Below are 19,478 nucleotides of genomic sequence, written 5' to 3' on the forward strand. Positions count from 1 at the left end.
ATGCCCAATTTTACTAATGTAACAAAATTTATTCTTTTGGGATTAACCAGTCAGCCTGAATTACAATTCCTCTTCTTTGTGGTTTTCTTACTGGTCTACATTTTCACCCTGATTGGGAACATTGGTATGATCATATTAATCAGGATCAGTCCCCAGCTCAACAGCCCCATGTATTTTTTCCTCAGTCACTTGTCTTTGCAGATATGTGGTTCTCCTCTAATGCCACTCTTAAGATGTTGGAAAATTTTACATCTGAGACCAAAACTCTTTCCTACTCTTGTTGTATAGTGCAGTGTTTTTGCTTCATTGCCTTTGTCCACGAGGAAGTCTTCATCCTTGCTGTGATGGCCTTTGGTAGATACATGGCGATTGGCAACCCTCTGCTCTATGGCAGCAGAATGTCATGGACTGTCTGTATGCGACTGATCTCTTTCCCTTACATATATGGCTTCTTTATTAGTTTGATCTCCACATTGTGGACCCATAGTTTGTACTTCTGTGGGAACATTGAGAGCAACCATTTCCACTGTGCAGACCCAGCTCTTATTAAAATAGCCTGTGCAGGAAACTTCATTAAAGAATACACCACGCACACACTGGCAGGTCTCAACCTCTCTTATTCTTTATTAGTCCTTATCATCTCCTACATATTTATATTTATTGCTATCCTAAGAATGTGCTCAGCAGAAGGAAGAAAGAAAACCTTCTCCACATGTGGATCCCATTTGACAGCTGTCACCATATTTTATGGAACTCTCTTCTTCATGTATCTCAGAAGTCCAACTGAAGAGTCTGTGGAACAGGGAAGAATGGTGGCTGTGTTCTACACCACAGTAATTCCTATGCTGAATCCCGTGATCTACAGTCTCAGGAACAAAGATGTAAAGGAAGCCATGAGCAAAGCAATCAGTAGAACATTTTTGACTAAAAATAATAGTAATTTACAATGTACTATGAGACCCATAGTTCAATAGAAGGGGTGAAAATTAACCATGTCTTTTGAATAATTTGAGGAAATTTGTTATTTGTGTTTTCAATGAATAGACAAAGAAAACATAAAATTGAAAATGAAATAATTGTATTAAAGATAAGGGAAGTATACTGTAAACAAGACCCTCTGGGTCTATGAAATCTGACATGAGGAAAGCATGTTGACAATACCATCTCCGCTCTTCCTTTCCACACAACGTCAAATTCAGTAAGTTATTTTGTAACTGGGAAAGGTTTTTCATGGCTCCTCAATATTTCACACGTCCATTCTTTCAATCCCAATTTTAAAAGAACTGTAATGGTCTTTTCTTTCATCTAGAATTGATGTTGGTTCGGGATTATACGTTATTTTAAAATGCTTAAATTGAATATGATTTCACCATAAGTAATTGTTATAATTGGAGACAACACCTCTGAAAATGGAATATTTTATGTAGAATAAGTTATAAAGTCTGTTTAAGTAATGCTAATTGCTACAACTGTATACTAGATGAGCTTACATTTTCAAAGGTACACTAATTAATTAAATAAACTGCATTTATATGTTAACATACTTAATATCTCATTGTATCCATTGAAGTTTCTATTTATGTATTACCTTATAATGACTATCAGAAAGTGATAACACAATCTCATTGGTGCTTTGGAATTTAGAATGTGTCTCCATAAACGTATTTCAACAAGTTATCTCTAGATGATTAGAGGGACATATAGAGTTATATTTACTCTCTGTTTTTTTTTTTTCTTTATGCTTTTTTAAAGTATATTTCAAGTTTGTTTGTAGTAGAACCTAGCTGAACTCTTAGTAGTTCTAGCATATGCATTTGTAACTTGTCATACGTGTCCTATCTGACTTTAACATATCATTATTGATATATAACAGATGACCTATCCTTTGGTTTTTTACAGTATTGCTCCCTCAGCATCAAAGTAATTTTATTTGAAAGACAAGAAAAGTTTCACGACACAAAGAGCTGAGTTTGATTGTGAATGCACAAAATCTGTGATTGCCAGGATTCAAGTCTTCTTCTTTTCTTTTATTTACCAATATTACACGAGGACATTTTAGAAATGAGGCTGGAGTTTTCACAAAGAAAGCAAAATTATGCATGCCTTATATACTCATATATGAAGGTATATATGTTACACATGTATACATATGTCTATGTATGTATGTTTATGTGTATGTGTCTGTGTGTAGGCATGTGTGTGTTCATGTGTGTTTCAGCACAATCAGCTTGATCAGTACTTTCCAGGACTTCCTATTTAGGAATTTCCCTCAGGACTAAACTAGTAAATGTAAAATAACCAACACGATTATATCACTTATAATATGATTTATGATAATATTATATCCTTTCTTATTGTACTACAATATTTTCCCTTCCACTACATTTAAGTTTATAACTCCAGACTGCCTACTTCACTGACGACAAAACTCCTTTCTCTATTTAGCTATATCCTGACCACAGATTGCAAAAGTTAGTTGACTTGAAAGGCAGAAAATTTCTTCATTTTTATACTTTAAATATTCTTGAGTACTAGTGAAGTCAAACACTACAATATATTCTTTGGGCATTTTAATTATTCTAATTCATTTTTTGTTTGTTTTGTTTCTTCTGTTTTTCTTTTGAGGAATATATATTTTTTTGCAATGAAGGAATTATTTTTCTAAGAATTGTTTATTTTAATGTTATTTCACTGTACATTAAGTTCCATGAGAGAAGAAATCATTTCTGTCTTGATCATCACTGTAACCTCAGTGTCATAAACTCTACACGTAGTAGGAGCTTCATATATATGTGTTAATTACATCAGTGTGCCGAGTATCTGTTATATATGCCGTATCTTATGTTTAAAGCTTGCTGTTTGTCTTCTAATGTAGCTTATGATGTTTTACAACATGTTTATATTTTAAAAGATTATGTAGTCAGATCAACTATACTCTGTCTTGTTAGTTTCGTCATTAGCGTTATGAGGAAAAGATCCTTTTCTGAGTGCAAGGTAGTATGTTATGTTGTCCTCAAATCCAATCCTCTCTTCTCTTTTATTAACCAAAGTAAAATGAAAAACTAGATATGTTTCTCAGGTGCCTTTGCAGTTTCTGTGGCCAAGTGTCTGAGGTCTATCTAAGGACACATGAGTGGAAGTGTCACATACCACATCTAAGCCTGGCCTTGAAAGTCTCCTTGGTTCACTGTCTATGTTACCTTTTATTTTTTTTTTTTCTGTGCATCAGTTGCAACCAAAAGTTTGTGAGGCCCCAGGGGATGGTGTGGAGTCATAGGAAAAAGTTTGGCTCATTGAATCCCTATAACGAAGGTCTCAGGTCAACATCTTCATTTGCCTGGTATGTGAGTAAGAAACAAACGTCTGCTGAGCTGAGCCAACAAGGTTCCAGAGATTGTTATGGCTGCCAGTGTTATTTTAACTAATATGAAGAGACCGCATAACCATTCATATAAATGTTCATGTGATGTGTACATACATTAAATATTTATACTTAGTTTAAATCACTTAGAATTTATTTTTGTGTGGGGTCTGAAGAAAGAATTTAACATTAATTTTCACAAAACATTAACTTCCATTATTTACTTAATAATATGTCTGCCCCACTAATTTTGAAAGGCCTGTGATATAATACATAAACTTGTTTATATTTCTTTTGTCCTATTTCTCAGCATTCTAATCATTTGTTTAATTAATTAATTCACTCATTCATCTAACAAGTATTTGCTGAGTGCCTATTATGTACCAGGCACAGTTTTAGGTATTTGTTACTAGTGAATGGAAAAAAGTCCTTGATTTCATGAGGCTTATATTCTGCTGGTGTGAGATATTCATAAACAATTATTAGAATACATATGTGAATCATATGGTATTTAGCGATCCTATGTAATATCTGGAAAAAAAAATATTGTAGGATAGAGCAAAGGAGTGTCTCCGGCTTAGGCATGAGAGTGAAGGTAGATTTTATTGAGAGGGTGATAGTTGAGCAAACAACTCATGAAGCTGGTTTAGAGATTAGCCATGCAGGTGCTTGAGGGACAGTGCTCTAGGCAGACGGAAGAGCCGGTGACAAGGCTTTACAAGGCAAGCACTCCAGGAGTGTGTCAAGTACAGATTAGAAACCCTTGTGGCTGGAAGCCTCGGCAATGAGAAAATTGAGGGAATATGAGATCAGAGGCGTAATAGGGCACGAGTGGCCAATTATTTAAGATCCTGTGAGCCATTGGAAGGCTTTTACTCTGAGAAAAATGGGAAGATGTGGGAAGGTTCTAAGCTAAGCAGCAATATGAATTGACATGTTTTCAAAGGACCACTTCAGTTTTTGAGCTTAGAATGGTGTGTAGAGGCACTAGGGTGGGAGAAAATTATACAACTTAGGCAAGAGAGATAGTTGCTAGGGCCTGTGTACAGCAGGAAGTGTGGTGAGAGGTCCTCAGATTCTGGAAATATTTTCAACATAGATCTCGTGCTCTGTAAGTTAGTGTTGCTGTTTGGAAGTGGTAATCCACCACAGATTCCCATCACTCTTGTATCTAGGTACTACAATGTGAATAGTTCTCATCAATTGAATGCAAGTATAATTTATATGTGAAACTTCTAGACTGAGGTGTTTAAAAATTATAGATGGCATCCATATCCTTTCTCCAACAACCGACAACTGGATATAGATGCTCAGGGTGACTTCGTAAAGTACACCTTGTTGAGGGCAGAGGACCTGACAGCTTGGGACCCTGAATGACAGCATGAAACAGAACCCCCTACCATGATCTGGAATGCCTGTTTATAAATTTCACATGTTAGAAACAAAATTCATATTATATTTTCAGACTTTCTCTTTTTTTTGATTATACTAACTAGTAATTTGTCCGTATGTGTAAACGCCCCAACCCCAGATCCTCAAAAACTATATATTTGATTTTTTTTAAACCAACCCTACTGTTTTCTGTTGTTAATTTCTTCTTTTACGCTTATGACTCTCATTTTCTTATTGTCTTTCTATTTGTTTTCTTAACATTTGCAGTTAAATTTTTGATCACTTTGCATTTTTCTTATTTAGCAATGATAACTATTTGAGATTATATTTCCGATTTGAACTATATCATATATTTGAAATGTATAATTCCTATTATGTTGTGTTTTAAATTTAGTTTTAGTTTTGCTTTCTCTTTAGATCTAAGAATTATGTAAGTGCATATTTTAGTTTATAAATTATTGTTTTAATAATTTAATATTACTAAAAGATGTATTCTTTGTTGTTTTAAAAAACCTTGTACTCATTCATATGTTTTAGGTATTATCATGGCTCTTTTGTGCTTTGCCAATAGGATTTTTGGCAAGTATTCAACGGTTGTTCACAGCTTCTTATGCTGAGAACCACATTTGTAACTTAAAACTCAGAGAAATTACACAAGGCTGTTTAGTGTCTTGTTGAGATTGGCTTTAAAAATTAAATCTAACACAACATTTGAGGGGATAAAATTAATTAATTTGCACTTGAAATAAATTCTGGGTTCAGGGAACTATAAGGTACTGTTTAAGACGCTGGGTCCAGGACTTCTGAAGATAGTAAACTCCTAGTCCTAGGTAGCACAGTTAGTCTCCCAGGAGTCACACAGAACTCTAACTTATACATGCTTAATCAACAGTCTTCAATTCCAAAGTATGGTTTCATTATAAATCCGGAGGGTCTCACCTTATTCTGAGAAGTACCAAAGTGATGTTTAGATATGTGTCTCTCCTACCTGTGTAGTTCATCTTTTGAAAACATGGTCATTTAACCATTTTCTTTATTCAAAAAGTATTTCTTGAACATCTACCATGTGCTCAGTATCATTTTAGGTAAGAGCCTCATTATAAAAAAATAAATAAATAAAAAAAAATAAACCACCATTTCTTTATGGAAAAAAAAAAAAGAGCAGTATGATTATAAGAGCAAGGCAGTTGAGGGCCTTCTCATAAAAATTTCATTGTAGTGGAAGAAGAATGGATTTGGGGACAAACTAGCAATTTCTTCCATAGGATTTAATAAGCAGCAATAAACTCTTGTTGTAGGACCTGAAAGGGGGGCCAAGTGAGTACAGTGTGGTGGTCAGGCCAGAAGAGGCATAAATTTGAGAGGTGGACATAAATTGCCAGGCCACTCAATTAAAGTGATCAAATGCATATACTGCTGAAATTACAGGCAATTTTTTGGTTACATAAAGAATGGATTTTTGTTCCTTCAAGTCCGTAAAGACCACGATAAAAATATGTCATGTACACCAATCATATAGTGGAAATGAGACTCCTTTTGTGTCAGGAATTGAGATTTTTGGTTGATCCTGTTAATAGCTGCTTTTGGGCAATAGAATGAGAAGATTTCCAGTACAAACTCTGGAATCAGGGAACTACTCACTGACTCATTGAACGTTTCACCTTGAGCAAGTGACTGAACCTCTCTAAGACTCTAACTTTCTTGTTTATAAAATAAGAATCATAATTACCTCAGGAGGTAGTTATGAGACTTAAATTAAATTAGCATAGTGTCTGGCATGTGATAACTTCAATAAATGATTTGTTGTCACTATAATTAAGCTTCTAGTTTTCCTTCTTTACAGAGTGAGGGAGTTTTTATTTATAAAATAGGTGAGCGAATTCTTGCTTTGATATGCTATAATTTTAGTTCTAGGGAATAATATTTGTTTCATCTTTCACTGGAAAAGCCAAGTAGCACAAACAGTGAAGTACAGAACACAGGATTGGCTTATGCATGTTGAGGAACACCATCACCAAGCTGATTGTGATGCAAACCCAAAGCAAATTTTGTTATTTGATCCCAGAATACATTCAAAATAACTTGAATCTGGGGAAAAATTGTGCAAATCTGTTATTATAAAAACAAAACTCAACAGTCGACTCTTTCTCTAGAGACATACAGTCCCCAGGGCTGTGTCTAGGGGAAGCTTCTTAATTACTTATTTTTTTGTAAGTCAATCATTTAAGGGAAACTTCCCTTGTGGACTTCCAGGTTCTCTTTTGCCTGGTATACGTTGTTCATCCTCTCTTATACAGCATTCACTTTTCAATTCTGCATCCTTACTGGGTATATTTCTCTTCCTTCTGGGGTTGGCATAAATATGCATCTATCCAGAACTGTCAGATGAAGCTTGTATCTTAGATTTTATTTTTATATTCTTTATTGTTTACCAATAATTAACCTTAATTATTCCAAATATGTTATCTGTGTGTGTAGGTGTGGTTTGTGTATGTGAAGGAGAGAGAGAGAGAAAGAGAAATTTTCTGTAGAGATTTGATTTGATTATTATAAACTATTCATTCAAGCTACAATTTCCAGGAGTGCATTTAATAATTGTGCTTTGTATATTTATTATGGTTAATGTGTAATATCTCTTTTCATACTCACATACACAGAGTGCAATTAATACTCTTATTACTGTAATACTCATTTCTGTGACGTGATATTAAGGCATAGACAAATTGAAAAACAAAACAAGAATATTAGCTGCCCAGGCTCATAAATTGAGGCATGGAGCCAGAATTCAACCAAGGTCTGACAATAGACACAGAATTCTTCAACTAGAATACTTAATATTTCCTCATGCCCGGTCTGGGGGAAAATATCCACATTTATTTGTAATTTAATTTGAAATACAAGATGATACAATATGGGAAGTTTGTGTATATATTTTTGCTTTTAGATGGTGAGGAAAATCCTCTAAGTGCTTATGAGGTCCCCAAAGCCTCTGCTTTTTTCCAGACCTCACGACCTCTAAGATCAGACCTAACCACTCTACTCTCCCCACGAGTTCACCGTCACCATCTGTTACCTGGTTAACCTCCACTCAGGTTACCACGTATTTAGCTTTTCTAAAGTACTGACACCACCGTCTTTTATACTTTTTTTGTGTGCTGAATCATCCTTGGTACCAGATCTGACTTTGCAAATAAGAATGCCTCTGTTGTTAATCTTTGAAAAATGCATAAAGCTGAAAAACACAGGCAGCCACAGGCATATTCTGTTGATTCAGAAATCAATATGATCTGTTGACATGTCTGTAAGCTCTTTTCAGGTACAGAATTTCTCTTCATCTTTGTATTTCCTCTATCCTCTATGATGGTGTCTAAAACATATTTTTCATTAAATTTTCTTTGTATATGAGCCTGTCAAACTTTAAAAATCCAATTTCTTCTTGTTTTGGGAATTCATCTGTCTCAAAAGGTTATGCATTTTAAAAAATAATCTAGAATTTCTTGGGCAGTTTATCTGTGACCTATTTTTCCTGTTCCTGTTCCTGTGGACTGCACATGTTCACAAGCAGCTCACAATAATGCTCAGCACATTTGTGACAAATACTGAAAACACATTTCCTTTCCCTTCCAGAACTTCAAGGAGCATTTCCAAACCTAAGAACATAGCAACACGCTAGAGAGCATAGGTCCAACAGGGAGGGAGAGTATTTTATTAAGTTGTCTTCCTGCTTGGTACTAGCACAACTAGTACTAGAATAACTTTTGTTCTTTTTCCTCAAAAAAAATGAAAACAAGTTTTTTGATGGTGAAATATAAGGCTAAACAACCAGTTTATCATTTTAATGTACTTCCATACTTAAAAATTCGTTTAAAATTAAGTTTATGTTTATTTCAGAAAGGTTCCACAAAAACTCAAAACAGAGAAAAAACGTCAGGAAGGATTGAGTGATCACAGGTGGTCTATGCACTCACAGTAGCAGTTTGTAACACATTTACACTCTTGAGGGCAAGGCAACACCACCTGCCATATTCACTTAATTGCTAGTCATAATGCAACTGATTTATAATTTTGTTTGCATTTAGCTTTCATTTTTCAGCATTATGAAAGTTGTATAAGTGCCACACACAATTACTCTATATATTTGAGAAAATTTGTAATAAAAAAACCCAAAACAAAAAATGCTTATATAATACTACTTTGCACCCTGTGATTTCATGTTATCTTTTATTTCTTAAAGACTCAAAAGTATATTCCTTTAAGGTGGTAATTTAAATTTTGTAATATGAATGATCCATTCATAGATAAAGAATTTTGGCCAATTTTTTAGTACATGCTTTGATGTGAATGGGGAGCTGAACGGTAACAAAATGAGCACCACTGATTTAGACTTCACTATAGTTTAAAGGAAACTCTGCTTTATGCATAGTAGATTGATGCTCACCTACCACTCAATGTGATCACAGGTATTCTCAAAGCTTAATTTATCTCTGTATATCTATATATGCTTAAATCCAAATGGTCATGTCAAATTGACCATTGAAAAACTCTGAAGGGAGAGTGAATCCCATAAAGGTAACGTGAAGCTTTGGGGCTGGGAGTAGATGGGGAGAAGACACTGGGATTATCTAGAAATGCTAGTATTCTTTATATCATAAAACGAAGGATTTCATTTTATTTGTTTATTTTTTCATATGTTGCCAATTTCTTTTCTTTTTTATTGAGGTATAATTGACATAAAATTATACTAGTTTCAGGTGTACAACATAATTCTATACTTGTACATTACACAAAATGATCACCACAATAAGTCCAGTTAACATCTGTCCCCATAAATAGTTACAAAAATTGTTTTTCTTGGGATGAGGACTTTTAAGATCTACTCTCAGTGACTTTCAAATATGCAGCATAGTAATATTAACTATAGTCACCATGCCGTACATGATAGCCCCATGACTTATTTATTTTATAACTGGAAATTTATTTTAAAACTTGAAGTAGTTTTTGACCACCTTCACCCCCCGCCTCTGGAAACTGCCAATCTGTTTTCTGTATCTATGGGCTTCTTTTCTTTTTAGGATTCTTCATGTAAGTGAACTCATACTGTATTTATCTTTCTCTGTCTGGCTTATTTCTCTTAGGATAATGACCTCAAGGTCCATCCATGTTGTTGTAAATGGCAAGATTTCACCTTTTTTTATAGCTGAGTAGTATCCCATGGTGTATGTGTGTGTGTATATATATATAATTCATCCATCAATGGACACTTAGGTTGTGTTTATATCTTGACTATTGTTAATAATGTTGCAATGAACAAGGGGGTGCATATATCTTTTTGAATTTCTGTACTTGTTTCCTTAGGATAAGAAAGTGCAGTTGCTGGATCATGTGGTTGTTCAATTTTTAATTCTTTGAGGAACCTCCATACTGTTTTCCATAGTAGTTGTACCGATTTACATTCCCATCAACAGTGCACAAGAGTTACCTTTTTTCCACACCCTCATCAACTCTTGTTATTTCTTGTATTTTTGATAATAGACATTCTAACTGATATGAGGTAGTATCTCACTACGGTTTTGATTTTCATTTCCCTGATGATTAGCGACAATGAGCATCTTTTCGTGTACCCATTGGTCATTTGTATGTTTTCTTTGGAAAAATGTCTATTCAGATTCTTTGCCTATTTTTAAATTTTAATTGTATTGTTTGTTTTTTTTACTATTGATTTGAAAGTGTTCTTTATATATTTTGGGTATTACTCCTTATCAGGTATATGATTTGCAAATATTTTCTCCCATTCACTGGGTTGCCTTTTCATTTTGTTGATAGTTTCCTTGCTGTGCAGAAGCTTTTCAGTGTGATGTATTCCCACTTGTTTATTTTTGCTTTTGTTGCTTTTGCTTTTGGAGTCAGGTCCACAAAATTATCACCATCCATATATCATAAAACAAATAATTTTAGAGATGAACCTATCAACTCTGTAACAGATTTTGAATGCATACGTAAATATATTCCAAGGCAGGTCATCCCGTTTTAGACAACTTCACCTGTTATTATACTTAAAATTTTTAAGCCGTTAGTTAATGCTTCAATTTTTCCTTAATTACCCGAAGACTCTGGAGTTTTCTAGTCTCAGTCTAATATACTTTGGTTGGTAACTTTCTTCTTTCTCCTGAGAAAACTTTTCTCAAACAAATGGAGTGTGTGGTAGGCATTAGATTACCTGTGTTGATAAGAATCTATTTATTTTCACTATGACAATGAATTTTATCTTCTTAGCTACTATTATCTTTCCTGGTCACTACCTAGTGATAACTACGGATAAAGTCCATCAAATTGTAGTTGAACTAAGTGTAATCCTGTATGTTAAAACAGGGGTTTTAGGAATAATCATTTTCCCTAGAAATAACATTTAGCCTTTGGAGGTCATATCAGAATCCCATCTCCAACAAATTCATTGTCCTGTTGAAAAACTATCTCAAGATTGTTATCGGATAGAATTACACTCATGTTCTATGGAACACAAATGTTCATTGGTGCTGATGGAACCTCCTCTCTCATTTTCAAGCTACGTAAACACTAGCTAGACTAAACCTAACAGAATTCTTTCCCAGGAAACTTCCCATAGTTTAACTTTATTAGGTAGATTGTCTATCTCTAAGAGATTGATAGGATATGAAGATTTTTCATTATTATTTGATGAGTGGACACTTTTGGATTTTTCTCCATAGTATCTGTTAACATCATGCAAGGCACTAGTGTTTCCTTAGGAAAACAATTTGTGAAATATTGTTCTGGGAAAAGGTTTATATGATACCACCTATATATATATTTTTTGTGTGTGTGTGAGGAAAACCAGCCCTGAGCTAACATCCGATGCCAATCCTCCTCTTTTTTGCTGAGGAAGACTGGCCCTGGGCTAACGTCCGTGCCCATCTTCCTCTACTTTATATGGGATGCCGTCACAGCATGGCCTAACAAGCAGTGCGTCAGTGTGGGCCCGGGATCTGAACCGTTGAACCCCAGGCCACCACAGTGGAGCACGCGCGCCTAACCGCCTGTGCCACAGGGCTGGCTCCTATACCACCTATATTTGAGAGTAAATTTGTAAAATATCCAGGTAGCTTTTCTGGAACTCCATGGGATCTCCAAAAAGGATTCAATCATTCTGCAATTTCTGCCCCCACTATGACTCTGGAAGAATATAGTATGGTTTTAGTAAGTTTATTTATATGAATTCTGCTATAAATATTGAAATTAATCACTGTCTTACTTATCTTTGAATCTCCAGGACATGACAGTTAACGATATCTAGTAAATTATAATTACGTATTAGATTTGCAAAAGAGTCCATATCCAGGGAATATGCATAATGTATGAATGTATAAGTCATTTACCCCTTTGTACTTGGCTTTGAGGACTACTGTGATCAGTTTGTCCTTCTTCAATGTAAATGAGTTCAAGTAAGAGGTTAGATTAAAATTTTTTTTATCTGTCATTTAGGGCTGATGGATTATTTGATCAAGTGGCTTCCATCTCTAATCATGGAGAATATGCTTATAATGAAAAAGAAATGACGTAAAAATTATTTTTGAGCTATGATAAAAAGAAAACTATAACCCTCCACAAATATCTTAAAAATATGAAACTACCAAATATGTCGGTATTGGAAAGAAGGGATATTAAGAAGTAGTCTTGGAAATTTGGCTAATCACAATATTTAGTACATTTCAATGTTTCAAGCACAATATTTTGTATAACTGCTGTGTAATAGGGCCTGTGTATTTATGCATCATAGTAAACTTCAGAAAGCCTGTTATATAGCAAGTTTCAGAAAAGATTTGCCGAAAAGAATGGAAAGTGCAGTCATAAATATTTAATAAAGGAAACAATGAGAGGGGGCATGGATAAAGATATAAATTAATAAATAATTAACACCTGATTTTAAAATTTACTTCCTTTTAGTTATCACCGAGATTTGTAACAAATATTGACTTACAACTAAGAAAATGCTCAATTTCACCGATGTGACAGAGTTTATTCTTTTGAGACTAACCAGCCATCGGGAATGGCAAGTTATATTCTTCATCATTTTCCTGGTGGTCTATCTCATCACCATGGTGGGTAATATTGGTATGATCATGTTAATTAAGGTCAGTCCACAGCTTAACAGCCCCATGTACTTTTTCCTCAGCCATTTGTCTTTTGTTGATGTGTGGTTTTCTTCCAATGTCACTCCTAAAATGTTGGAAAACCTTTTATCAGAGACAAAAACTATTTCTTATTCTGATTGTTTAATCCAGTGTTTCTTCTTCATTGCACTTGCCCATGTAGAAATTTTTATTCTTGCTGTGATGGCCTTTGATAGATACATAGCAATCGGGAACCCTCTGCTCTATGGCAGCAAAATGTCAAGGGTTGTCTGTATTCGACTGATTTCCTTTCCTTATGTATACAGTTTTCTGATTAGTCTGGCAGCAACGTTGTGGACTTACAGCTTGTACTTCTGTGGGAAAATTGAGATTAACCACTTCTACTGTGCAGACCCACCTCTCATCAAAATAGCCTGTGCTGGGACCTTTGTAAAAGAATATACGATGATCATACTTGCAGGCGTTAACTTGACATTTTCTCTGAGTATAATTATCATATCATATCTGTTCATTCTCATCACCATTCTACGGATGCACTCAGCAGAAGGAAGGCGGAAGGCCTTTTCCACCTGTGGGTCTCATTTGACAGTTGTCATCATATTTTATGGAACTCTTATCTTTATGTATCTCAGACGTCCCACAGAGGAGTCCGTGGAGCAAGGGAAAATGGTAGCTGTGTTTTATACCACAGTGATCCCCATGGTGAATCCCATGATCTACAGTCTGAGGAACAAGGATGTGAAAGAAGCCATGAACAAAGTGATCACCAGAGTATGTTTAACCAAATAAAATAAAATTGAGTTAATTTTGTCTCCTATGTTTCATAATTATTTGTTTGTCAATTATTTATTAGTTACAAGAGAAAGTCTCACTTCAGAGAAAAAAAATTGTCCCATTCCTGTGGATGTAAGCACAGGATTAATTAAAAATTAATAAATCAATTAATTGAAAATGTTATTTGCGCTAAAGTTCACAGGTATGGTAACTGAAATTTTTCGACTACTTAGCCAGAACAAAAAGACTTTGTTTTTCTTATTCAGAAATGCACTGGACGAATTTCAGAAATACTTATCCATTTGCCCATTTATAGAGTAATTTGGGGCAGAAAAATAATAATACATTTCATTTAGCTGTCTAGTAGGAGGCCATAAAAATCATAGTCTTTCTAAAGGTTATGAGATTGTTTAATATTTAGTGCTTCTTTCAATGTGAAGGGTGAGTCTGTTCAGAGAGTACTTTGAAAATAGCAATGATAACGTATTTAATTGTTTTTTACATTTTTGGTGTTTAAGAGACACAGCATAGTAAGTGTCTCTCTTTTACAGATTCCGGTAACTGCCGTATTTCAACTCCAAATCTGCCAGTAACGGACTGTGCACTTCTCATGTGCCCTGCCAGTGTCTTCAGTCTGACTGAAGAGCAGGTGAAATCAGTGAAGGGCTGTGCCATTTTTAAAGCACAGCTCTCCAGATTTCACTTAAATTAAATTGATAAGTCACATGAAATATTTTGCACATCTGTGGCTAAGATATGGAACTTAAATATTTTAAAATAATTTTTGTATTTTAAAGAAATAAAGTATTTAGAATGATCTATTTGTTGTTAAAAATATCATTTTCTTCCATAACATTTTAACATAATTTAGTATCACTTGTGCAACTCTTTGTTGCAGAAACTACATAATTAACGAAATGTAATATACACCATTTAAACTACACATTTAAGTAATTATGAATTTATCTGCAAAGATATAACTATAAAACAAAACTGATGCAGTATGAGAAAAAAACATTCCTCTTTGTCCATTTTTGAATTTTTATTTTCCTCAGGGGAAACTAGAAATAAATATGAACTCGTTTTCTTATACATGCAGATATCATGGGCAACACTTTAAAGCTATTTGCATATAAACACATTGCTAATTTAGATTAAATTATGTTCCAAACTTAAAGAACTTAAGATCTAACATAGTTAATGTTACTTTTGAGGTGAGATAAAAGTAATTTTTTTGGGTAGTAAAACCATTTATTCACCATTTATTGGGGAACACTTATGCCAAATTATTTGCTGGTGACTAATAAATTTCAAAATATGTTTTTTTAAATTTTTCAGTTGAGGTATAATTGACATATAATGTTATATTGTTTTCAGGTGTGCAACATAATAATTCGATATTTGTATAGATTGAGAAATGATCACCACAATAAGTCTAAGTTAACATCCATCACCATACACAGTTAATTTTTTGCTTGTGTAATGAGAATTCAAAATACAATTTTAAAGCATTTTAATACTTTGCAGTCTGTTAGCAGGTGGATTTGGATGATCTTTGTTATCTCTCTTTTTTTTCATATGTGAAATACTTTCTCTACTTACTTTTTTGGAAAGTTATTTAGTTAGTTTTTTGGAGAGTGTTACATCAAGAATCATGATGCCAAAATCAATGGTTGAATCAAGTTTCTGGTTTGAGTTTGCAAATTTCAAATTAATTTGTGGGTGATCTTGGAGAAGTCATTTTTTGCATTCATCCAGTTAATTTTTAGGTCCCACTCTCTGATCTTCTAAGTCTCTTCTGGCTCATATTTCCATCAATCTAAATTCTTTGGTAGAACCTAAACTAATTTTACCATTTGCTAAAAATTCAGGATATTTCTGTAAAATACTTTTAAACATAGATCTTATTGTTACATTTATTTCTAAATCTATCCACTTCATTATATTTAAGGATCTCCAGCATCTAACCGTAAAGCATATTTATCTCTGACACACACACACACACACTTTTTTCTTTTCAAAGGTACATTTCCTTAAGAGAGTGCATATTACATTATAATTCCCTGGTGATAATGAGTTCACCTCAAGGACTTTCTCCATAATAACTGAGAAGGAACTCAGAAATTCTGGGTAATTGGGGACTGAAGAATGCAGAAGAAAACTTTGCCTGAGCACAATTTGTTCCATGATCTTTCAGACTAAATAAATTTAGATAGTGTATAATTTAGAGTTTTTGAACAACTTAGACTGGCATTCTAGTTCTTTAACTTGCTAGCTATCTCAACTTGGTTAAGGATCTTAATCTCATAGTTATTTCACATGTATATATTTTTATTCTTCAACAAAGGGATAATATTATTCACAATCCTATGGAGGTGGTCAGATCATAGCTTAAACTGATTTGAGGTGAAACTGCACAAATAATTTCAATCTTTTTGAGTGCTTCATATGAAGACAGGTATTGTGCTGAGTTATCCCTCTGTTATCTGAGATCATCACACCACACTGTAAAATAGCAGTTTCCCCATTCCAGAGATGAGTATTGAGGCTGAGAATTGTTATTACCCAAGGTCAGGTACAGTGGTAGAGCCAAGGTTTGATTACTGATCTGTCTGACTTCAAACTCAATGCTCTACTGACTCTCAGAAAAGCCTAAATTCAGTGAGACAAATTCTTCTACTACAATCGACTACTTCGCCAATGACTTCTGCTTGTACTCATTCGCCCTAGATGTTTTCAAGTGATTTATATCGTTGGGGCATCTGACGTCTGTAAAATAACCATGAGATGCATAGGGTATGAATTGCGTGATCATACATCCTGACAGATGGTGTTTATTAGAACTGTAGCACAACAGAGAAGGAAGTGACTGACCAAAATTTTACACGATGAAAACCAAGAATATTTCCCTGACATGCATAATTGCCAAAAGTGAATGAAAGAGGGAAGAACTCATGTGAAGGTGACAGAGATTATTCTATGATGTCAAGAATTTTGATTTCTTAATATTATTATAAGAATTATTCTTCTAATGAACACTCCTTAACTCCTCGTACACTGAGACATTTATAGAATACTAATCATTATTCCTTTCATAATTACTTAGACAGTTGCGTAGGGAGATGTTCTCAATGTTCTCAGTGTTCAAGATTCAATTATAAATAGGAAGAAATTATCATTTGCTGTTCTCCTCTGCTGAAGGTAGGTCTGCAAATTGTATACTCTTTACAATATATATTAATGTAGTCAAATCTTTTAATTTTTATCCATATTTTGAAAAGAAGACTGAGACCTTATTTGTAGAATTATTTTTTTTCACAGTATTTTATCATGTGGAATTATATTACTGGGAAATGTTTTTATTTCCATCCAGAGTTTATTCAAAAGTTCCTAAGAATGAGCTTGTTACAATGGGTACTCGCAAAATTTTTTATTCCTCACTTTTTACCCTTTCATTTTTCTCTACCAAGACCATTGATTTTCATGTTGCTGTTTTAAAATATATGTGAATGGAGTTGAGGATATTGTACCAGTGGGACTAATTGGACCAGCAATTATACCTTCACTGTTTTTTTTCAAGAGAAATTCCTGAAAAGTTAATAAAAATAAATTTTTCTTCTTATTTGTAAACTGCACATTCTATTTTCTCAATTGTTTTGATAAATGATGCTCATGTATGTAATAAATTGGCTCTAACTCAGAAGTCACTTGGTCATCTGATCCCAAGTCTATGGTATCACCTGAACTGGGAGGGGTAGAGAGAAACAGTGATCCACTATCTCTGTAGTTCAGCCTGTTTCAGGGTCACACAAAGCTCTTCTAGTCCCTCAAGGATGAATTGTTAGAAGAATAACTTCTGCTTGGAGGATGGTCAAAATTAAATTTAAATGTAAAGAAACAGAATAATAAAATAGGTTATCAAAAAAGCAGCAATAGAAGGTTATTAAGAATACAAGATGGGAGTTAAATTAATTGTTTTGCATCCCAATCTGGTCAATTAGCAGAAATATGACCCGGGGAGACCTTCTTAGTCTTTCAGTGCTTCAGTTTCCTCATTTGTAAAGTGATGCTGGTAATAGAAGCTGTTTCTTAAGACCTTCGCATGCAAAAGGTTTAGTAAGCACTAAATGAAAGTTAGGTATTCTTACTGATATTATGAAGTTGAGACTGTTGCCCCAAGAACAATCTTATTTAGAGATTTTTAACAATACTGGAATATTATAATGTAAGACATGAAGCTGATCTAGAGATCAGTACGCATTTTTTAAAAATCCTATGTGTGAATATATTCAAGAATATCTTTCAAATGTAGCAAATAAGCTAGCAGTTTAGGAGTTCCAAAATTAATGAGACAAAGTATACTACCACAGAGGTAATGATTGTGTAGAGGAAGAGAAATACATACATCATACATGAACTAAAATTAGAGAGGTATCGGTCTACATTTTGTAGATGCCTTGATGCTTTTTGTTTGTTTGTTTTATACTTAATATAGTAGTACCATTAACCCAAGTCAAACTCTGTTAGAGAATTATCTGTTCATGGAGTGGGGTCAGGAGTTTTTGCAAAGAGAAATCCCTCACCTTAGCTCTATTCCCCGACCAGAGTCCATAGCTCTCCTTTGGCTAAGTATTTCTACGCTTAAAAGGAGCCAGAACAGATGAGCTACAATCATGGAAATCTATAGTAAGGGGAAGCTTAGTGCAGAACTAAAACTTCAGTGTCTATTATGTTATGTGCCCAATTTACTTTATATATGGTATATTTAATTCCCATGTTAAGCACTTTAGAGGTATGAAAATAGTTCATAGAAATTAATTAACTTCCCAAATATGCTCTGCTACTAATTGGAGGGGGTCATGATATAATCAGAGTTCATACACTTTTTAATATATAAAGGAATATCTCAAGCAACACTCTTTTTCAACATGCCAAGCTAATATTTCCTCTTCTGAGCATTTGCATTTGATTCCCTTTTCCCTTCATATTTCTCTGTAGCTGGCTACTTCTCACTAACTCAAAAGTCACCTCCTCAGAGAGATCTTCTTTGATCACTCTATCTGCACCTCACCTTCCCTTATTTCTTATCTTGTTAACATACTGTACTTTCGACACAGCAGCTCCACTCCCTAATGTGTCACATTTGTACATTTGTTTATTGCTTATTCCTTCTCAACAAGAATAGTGTATGATGCAAGCCAGAATCTTGTATATCTTATTCACGCTCATATTTACAGTATTTAGAATACTTCTAGATATAATATAACAAATATATCTGACATAAAATTGGCCTTGATGTTTATACAATTAATTAATACAAGCAATTATAAACAAAGGTCCATTTATAAGTCAGTAAGATACCCTTCAAACATTGTTACTATGGAGAGCTTAAATTTCCAAGATGGCGCTAATTCTGCAAATACATCCTTAAGAATGTAGGGCAAGTTTTTACTTCATGGAAGAGTCAACTGGGGAGCTCTAGTCAAGGGAGAAAATGTTGTTTGGGAAGCTTTTTCTTGTAGTAATATTAGATTTGAATATGAATAACTAGGCATAGAATTGATTTGTTCTAAAAACCAGAGGAATCTGATGTGAGATAGAATAATTATTAAAACATGTCACCTAAACTTTGCCTCATGCTCTTTATCTATTGACACAATTTTGATAGCAGGTGCTAGATAATTGAACCACTGGTAGATTACTTTTAAGAGAGAACTGTAAAACTGATAGAGTCCATGCTGTTAAATCCCTTTACCCCTACAAGTAGCAGCAATCAAATGAGTAAACTGTTTAGCTAAACAAAT

General features: G+C 34.1%; 2 protein-coding genes across 2 annotated transcripts; both read left to right on the forward strand.

The window, feature by feature from the left end:
- Positions 1-974, forward strand: LOC131395357 (olfactory receptor 5M3-like). Its single transcript, XM_058527269.1, is given in 2 exon segments — positions 1-190; positions 193-974. Coding segments are annotated over 2 exon segments (972 nt in total).
- An 11,779-nt stretch (positions 975-12,753) lies between these two features.
- Positions 12,754-13,689, forward strand: LOC131395617 (olfactory receptor 5M3). The gene has a single exon (XM_058527475.1). It carries the CDS (start codon positions 12,757-12,759, stop codon positions 13,687-13,689), a length of 933 nt encoding a protein of 310 aa, XP_058383458.1. The 5' UTR covers positions 12,754-12,756.
- The last annotated feature ends 5,789 nt before the right edge of the window (positions 13,690-19,478 follow it).

This window comes from Diceros bicornis, chromosome 31, assembly GCF_020826845.1.
Source record: "Diceros bicornis minor isolate mBicDic1 chromosome 31, mDicBic1.mat.cur, whole genome shotgun sequence".
Lineage (NCBI taxonomy): Eukaryota > Metazoa > Chordata > Mammalia > Perissodactyla > Rhinocerotidae > Diceros > Diceros bicornis.